This window comes from Mustela putorius, unplaced genomic scaffold, assembly GCF_011764305.1.
Source record: "Mustela putorius furo isolate JIRA1106 unplaced genomic scaffold, ASM1176430v1.1 tig00001114_pilon_pilon_pilon, whole genome shotgun sequence".
Taxonomy (NCBI): domain Eukaryota; kingdom Metazoa; phylum Chordata; class Mammalia; order Carnivora; family Mustelidae; genus Mustela; species Mustela putorius.
Window position 1 is genome coordinate 28,030 of NW_025421575.1, and position 7,636 is coordinate 35,665.

At 41.0% G+C, this 7,636-nt stretch overlaps 1 protein-coding gene across 1 annotated transcript; it reads right to left on the reverse strand.

Annotated features, from left to right (window-relative positions):
- Nucleotides 1–3,952: 3,952 nt before the first annotated feature.
- PABPC1L2B (poly(A) binding protein cytoplasmic 1 like 2B) lies at nucleotides 3,953–7,386 on the reverse strand. The gene has a single exon (XM_045087329.1). It carries the CDS (start codon nucleotides 7,213–7,215, stop codon nucleotides 6,613–6,615), a length of 603 nt encoding a protein of 200 aa, XP_044943264.1. The 5' UTR covers nucleotides 7,216–7,386; the 3' UTR covers nucleotides 3,953–6,612.
- Nucleotides 7,387–7,636: the final 250 nt, after the last annotated feature.

Consider the following 7,636-nt stretch of genomic DNA (forward strand, 5'->3'; position numbering starts at 1 on the left):
CCATGGTCAGATAGGGCCACTATTTGAGCTCCACAATTACCGCTGGTCAGGTGAGGTTGCAGGCTATGTTCACAAGCAAGGTGGCACCACTGGTTGGACTCCACAATTGGGCAAGGTTGTGGGCCTTGCTTCACAAACTCTTCTGGTTTCATGAGGTATTGGGCTGTGCTTCTACACCAGGTGGTGATGTTGACTGGACTCCATGTTCAGTAGAGACAAAGGCAGGGCTTCCAGTCAGAAGAGGTCATTGGCTGCACTCTGCTCTGCTTTTGGGCAAGGTCCCTGTTTGGTCTATCTTGTCAGGAGGGGCTTCCATCTGCATCATGAAGTCTGGTTGCCTGGAGACTGTGAAAATGCTTTATGGATGGATGGAGTTATTGTCTGAGCTTTCTCATCAGATGGGTCTGCTGTCTTTGTTATGCAATTGGGTAGGGTCACTGGCTGGGGTTGCTGTCTGAGCAAGGCCATAGGCAGGATTCAGAAATCAGGCTGGGGTATAGGTTGGGCTTTGCAGTTTGGCAATATAAGAGGTTAGATTTTGAATTTACCCAAGGTTATTGAATTTACTGTTATTGAATTTACTGTTCAGCCTCCCTAGTTATGTGGCATGAGAGACTATGCTTAGCAGTCCAGTAGAGCTTCTGGTTTGGGCAGGGCTGTAACATAGCCTCCATGGCTGCCAGTGTTCTCTGTCCAGGCTTTCCTGAGGGCATGACTGGAAGCTCCCTTCAGCAGTTGAGAAGGGCTGTGAATTTGCTTCCCAGCCTGGGCGGGGCAGTAGAGTGGGTACAGCCTGTTGACCGAGACCCACATCCAGCATAAATGTCAACCGAGTTCCCTAGTCAGACAAGAGCCACTGGCTGTGATCTCTGCTCAGGCACCATTGCAGGCAGGAATGTAGTTTGCCCACAAAGGTCTGAGCACTGGTTGCTATAGGCCTTACCCTGTTTCTATCTGATCCCCAGTGGTTGAGCCCCCACAGATTCTCCCAGTTATCCTCATGAAATAAGACCCAAGTGGGCTTCCTGGGAAGCATCCCATAACACTGAGGAAACTGGAGGTTCACCTTGGGTTCTCTTTTTTCAACTGTAGAAACTATAGGCCCAGGAAGCCCTCTCGGCTTGGCTCTGTGCCAGCTTATGGTTAGTTGGGGAGATGCTGTCAGAGTATAGACCCTCTTCTTGCATATCTAGTGTGGTCCTTCTTGGTCTCTGTGGTCCAGGGGGTCCTTCAGTCTCACTCACAGTGTTTGGGACTTCCTTCATGATGTCTTATCAATGGATGAGTGGTAGTTGGTCTTGTAAATAGATTGAAAGGTAGAAACAACCTACATCACCATCTTGTTGACATCAGTCTCTTATTTTTTAAAGATGTGTTTTACTAAATAAAATCTTTAAGGAGGGACCTCTGGGTGGCTCAGTTGGTTGAGTGTCTAACTCTTGATGTCAGTTCAGGTTGTGATCTCATGGATTGTGGGATTGAGCCCCATGTCAGGCTCCACACTCAGCAGGAAGTGTACTTGAGGATTCTCTCCCTCTGCCCCCTACCCCTGTACAGGGGTAGCTGCTTGTGTGCGCTCTCTCTCTCTCTCAAAAATAAATAAATAAATCTTTAAAAATTTTTAAGAAAAATATATCTGGATATATTTTTGTTAAAATATACTTACATATGCATAAGAAAAAGGGATTTGGAGTCATTAAAAAACAAATGGACAGTCATCCTTTTTTCATTGTAGTTTGATAGAGTACAGACTATGAATCTATACTACATGGGTTCCAGTTCTAGCTGTATGAATTCCTACCTGTATGCCTTTCGGCTGTTACTTAACCTCTCCATGCCTCAGTTACATCATCTGTAAAATGGAAAAAAATCCAATAATACATACCACATAGAGGTTGTTGTGAGGATTAAATGAGTAGGTGCATGGGAAGCATTTATTACAATGCCTAACACAAATTAAGTACTATATAAAATCACTATACTTTAACTCAAACAATTTTGAATTATTCTTTGAAAATAAGTAGAAAAATGATTTGCCTTTCGAAACATCTTTTTTCCATCATTTAGAAAGAATTGCAAGAGACAGTAATGCAGAACAATGGATGAAATTGTAACTGGGAATGGATTATTTAGGGTTAATATAGAAATGCTCTCATGGTCTTTGTGACAGTGTGTTTTATTTGGTAATTAAACTTTTAATAAATGTATGACAAATAGTCCTGAATGTGTATGAAGGTATGACTGCAACAATAGTCCCCTTAAGGTTCTATTTTAATATGAAAAAACTGGGAAAAAATTTACTAGTTAAGTCATCTGGTTTACAAAAACGATTGCCTAGAGATACCATAATATACTATGTAACTACTGCAAATAATATTGGGCAATATTAATTGACATGAATATATTTTAATGTGACATTTTAGTAAAAAACATTATTGATTATATTTATAAATATGTAAACATAGGTATATGCTTCTATTTCTATGCATATATAAAAGTATGAGAGGTTATAAAACTAAATTTTACATGTTGCTTTTAACCAGTGGTAGGATTATGGTTGTGTCCTATGTTATTTACTCTGTTTAATAGTTTAATAACGTATAATGTCTTTTTTTCCTAGGACTTCTTTCCCTAGCAATCAGAAATACAAAGAAAAAAAGTTATTACAAGTAAAATTGAAAAATATGTATTGTACTTTTTCCACTGAAAACATAACAGAGTTTAATATAAATTTCAATACCCAGTTCAACGCCTTGTACAAAGAGCTGGGCACACATTTAGACTGGAAATAACAGAATAATAGTGTAAGATGACAACTTTGCAAGGAGAAATTTGACCATATGTTCTAAAAAATGGTCTATAATTTTTTTCTGCTTTTTTTTCCTTCTAGACATGTTTGCTACAGTAACAACTATGGACCATAAATTTAGGTAAAATGTGGTCAACACAATGGCTGAAATTAAAAGAGAATTGAGAACATAGAAAATATCTAACAATGTAGGAAGAAATGAATCCAACCATATGCACAATAGATTTCCAAAGACCATTTTCAATGATATGCAAAAACTAATAGATAAGTAAAACAATAAATTATTACTGAATATAGATTTTGTTTCAAACAAAGGGAAAAACTGAGAGAGACAAATCAAGAAATAGGCTCTTAGTTATAGAGAATAAACTTCATGGTTACTAAAGGGAAGGAGGATAGAAGGATGTATAAAAAAATGGAAATTGTGATTTGATATATATAAATATATAAATTATAATATATAATTATTTACATATTATATAATGCAATATATGCATTATATAATGCAATATATGCATATAAAGCAATATATACTTATATGTATACATAAAATTAAATTTTTCTTTATATTATCAGTGCTATTTTATTTTATTTTCCTTTATCAATGCATTGTGATTTTTTAACGAATTTATATTCCTTGAATAAGAAGCAAAAAATTATTTTTTAAAAATTGAAAAAGGAAAACAAAAAATGAGGTATGTATTTTTGATAACATTATATCTCCAAAGTTTATAATACCCAGGGAGGAACTTGTGCAAGAAAACGGGCATTCTTCCAACGTATCAGTGGAAGTATAAATTGGTATATCCATACCACCTGATGGCATGGTTAAAAGATTTTAAAAGATCTCTACTTTTCAATTCCACGTCTGTGTATTTATGTAAGTACAATAATTCTGCAGCAGAAGTACTCACCACAGATTTGAGCTCAAGGAGGAATTTAGAAACTATATTAAATCCCCAAGTAAGGAAACACTTTTGAAAAAATTCTGATCCACCTATACAATGATAGTTATGGAAAAGTATTGGAGAGCCAAAGATAGTTTAATTATATTTATAATATATTGAAAAAATGAAAGAATACATTGTGTTCTTATATTTGTTTTAATTATTATGAACAAATAGGCAAAAATAATCTCTTAAAGAAGGTTATTGTATATATTTAATATGTATGTCTTTTTTTCAAATACATCTGTAAAATGAAATAAAACAAAAATACACAAGCTTAACCAAGTTATTTCTCATAACTTAAAAAATACTAACTGAAGAAGATGAGCAGAGAAATATACACTTTCTTACACAGTTAATGGGCATAAACTTCATGAAGAAGCATTTGGCAACAGACTGGCAAGATATATACAGCAATTAAATCTCTGCACATGTCAGCAAATGTTCACCTACAAATGTGTTCTTTGTAGAATTAGTCTTACTAGGAAAAACTAGGACAATTTAAACATATAACGGTACTGCATTTTAGAAATTGTAGTTCAACCTTAAAATGGAACACAAAAACAAAATTAAAGGAGAATTTTTAATAATTTGGAAAGGTGTTATGAAAGACAAATTATAGTGAAAGTGGTCCATAATGAAACAACAAATATTACATTTTTGAAGGCATTATTTACGTACATGTTTCATGTGTTCCAAAGTTTTTTTGTCAAGTGGTAGAATTAGGAGTGATTTTTACTTTGTTCATAATTTTAAAATGTTTCTAGTATGATACTGTTATTTATATAAAAATAAATGTTTAAATCAAACAAAAACAAAACAAAAAAAGCAATAGCTCCCCTGATAAAATATTGGGAGACTACGGAAAGAACTGCAATAGCAAATCTAGATAACCAACCGTCAAGGTTTCCATCTTCTCACATTATTTATGAACTTGGTGGGGGTGAATTGACACTATCTTTGTGGATAGTCCTTTAAAAAGGACACCACCCCCCCAAAAAAGAAGAAAAAGATGTCAAACTTTCCATGTCCTCTGACCCTAAAATTTGCTCTTACCAATGTTTGTAAAGAATATAATACTGGATGTAAGCAAGGTTTGTGCATTATGTATTATTAGCAGCTAGGATTTGTATAAGAAAAACAAAATAAACCAGATATTCAACACTCGGATGTTCAACAATGAGAAAGCTGTGAAAAATAGCCCCATATCTATATCTGAAAAGGGACATAGATGAAGATATGTATCTATTCCTCTATCAAGCCCCTCCACTGGAACACTAAAAAGTCAAGAAACTATTTTAGAAGAATATTTAATGACATGAAAGGAAGTTCAAGAATATCTATCTATACATCTATATCTATCTATATTATATATTCATGTGTGAAAAAGCAGATATTGAAACAATATATACATTAAAATTCACATATATATCACATGAAAAATACTGGGCAAGTGCACATGAAAATGTCTTAGGAATGCATGGGTGGCAATTAGAACTGATTAGTGGGGACATTTCATCTCTTCTGTTAACTTGTCTGCTTTTTTAAACTTTTCCCTTCAACGAACTTGAATGATTTTGGTGACAATGGGGAAAAGGGCAGGAAGTGGGCACAGGGAAAAGAGGTGATAAAGATCATTTACATCCAGTAAAACAACCTCAAACAGCGAAATCCCATTTGCAGCCTATCAAGCTGGCCAAGACACACACACACACACACACACACACACACACACACACACACCAATTACAGTGACCAGGAGACTATGCAGGGGAAATGAACATACTCTTTTTACTAGCTGTGCTGACTGGCATGGATGCAAATCAGTACAATGCTCATGAAGGGGCCATTTGGCAACACACAGGGAAAGTCTTTAAAATATCCTGCAAGGATATTTTATTGTGGATCCTGCAAGTACACAATTAAGAAGACCATCCGGTAGGCTAGCAAAGATTTGGGTTGACAAGGAAGGATTCATTCTTCAGAGTATGCAGTGTTGGGTTTAAACACAAGAAAAGAGCTAGGCACCACCTGAATGTCCAACAATGCGGGACTGATGACAGAAATGTTAAAGATCCATCCATACACTCCCAGGCCCTGAAGATGACATTTCGGAAGCCTGTTGAATAACATGGAAAGAAGTTCAATGGGTTGATTTTTGTTTGGTTTTAGTTTCTGAAGAAGCGGGTTAAGAAACACCACACACATGAACCATTCTATAACAGTGTGTTAGAAGGAAAGGTGGGGTGGGAGTCAGGAAGGGAGAGAGAGAAAGGGACAGAGGAGAACCTGGAAAAACAGCACACCAAAAAGTGGTTGTCTCTGGGTAGTCAGATCATGGGGAACAATTACTCCCTTGGTTTTCCCTCATCTGAGGGATGCTTCTCCTTTTTGATATTCCTACCAAGAGATTGTATTACTTGTGTAGGGAACAGAGAGAATGAAAGTGTTTTTAAACCAACCCACAAGGAGATGAGGCAGCCTCTAATCTATCAAGTGGCACAGATTACCAAGATTATTAGCAACGCCCTTGGTGGGGGGCAGAGAAGAGAGGTGGGGAGAGCAGAAGGGAGGGAGAGGGAGGAGGAGGGTAGGAAAGGAGGGAAGAAGAGAGGGAGAAGGAGGGAGAGGGAGGAAGGGAGGAGGGGGAGGTAGGGAGAAGAAGAGGGAGAGAGAGAGGAACACAGAGACAGAGACAGACAGAGAGGGAGAGACAGAGACAGAGACAGAGACCTGCACTCCCAGTACAATACAATACACTGCTGGTGGGTTGAGGGGGGGGGGCAAAGAAGGGGGTTGTAAACCGGATGGGAGCCAAGGTTTGGCTCTGCTGGCTGGCTCATTCCTGGCATGTCTTCATCGCAAGGTGGCCTCCTCATCAGTGTCTTCCTCGAAATCCTTGACGTCAGCACTGGTGGACTGCCTGGCCCAGGCTCCCCTTTCGGCCTCTCGTTCTTTGTGCGACTTGAATCTCCCGACGAAGATTTTGCGGTAGTTCAGGAACATGCCATTCATCGCATCAATGGCGCGCTCTGCGGACTCCTGCTTCTGGAAGTGCACAAACCCGTAGCCCTTGGGCCCCTTTTCGTCGCACGCCACTTTGCAGGACAGGATGTTGCCGAACGCCGAGAAGATGTTGTACAGAGCCTTGTTGTCGATGGTCTTGCCCAGGTTCTTGATGAAGACGTTGCCCACCCCACTCTTGCGGAGCGAGGGGTCCCGCTGGGACCACATGATGCGCACCGGCCTGCCCTTGATGACATCAAAGTTCAGGGTTTCCAGGGCCCGCTTTGCGTCCACCGGTTGCTGGTAGTTGACGTACGCGTAGCCCAGAGAGCGGCGGGTGATCTTGTCCCTGCAAATGCGGATGGAGAGGATGGGCCCGGCCGGGCTGAACTTCTCGTACAGCATTGCCTCTGTCACTTCAGGGTGCAGGTCGCCCACGTACAGCGAGGCCATAGGAAAGTCTGGGTTCCCCTCGGAGCCCCGGTTGGTCTCCGCATCCGCAGCTGCATGCGCAGCTGCAGCCGCCGCCGCCGCCGCCGCCGCCACCGCCGCCGCCACCTCCGCATCCGTATCCGCCTCCCCCAAGGAGGGCGCCGCAGCCTCCACTGCGGCTGCTGCGGCTGCCGCGGCTGCGGCGGCGGCGGCGGCGGCAGCGGCGGCGGCGGTGGCAGCGGCAGCTCCGGCTTCAGCCGCACTGGCCTCCAAAACCGCTGCCGCCAGGGCGGCCTCCGCCTCCTCCCCCTCTGCCAGGGAGGCCGTCGCCTCCCCGCGGGTGGCCTCCGCCACTGCCTCCTCTACTGAGGCCTCGGCCTCCACCGCAGTCTCCACCTCAGCTTCCGCCTCCGCTACGGAGGCCTCCGCCACAGCCTCTGCC

Excerpts from the sequence above, each read along its gene's own strand:
- PABPC1L2B (XM_045087329.1), bottom strand. The coding sequence starts at position 7,215 with ATGGCCTCGCTGTACGTGGGCGACCTGCACCCTGAAGTGACAGAGGCA.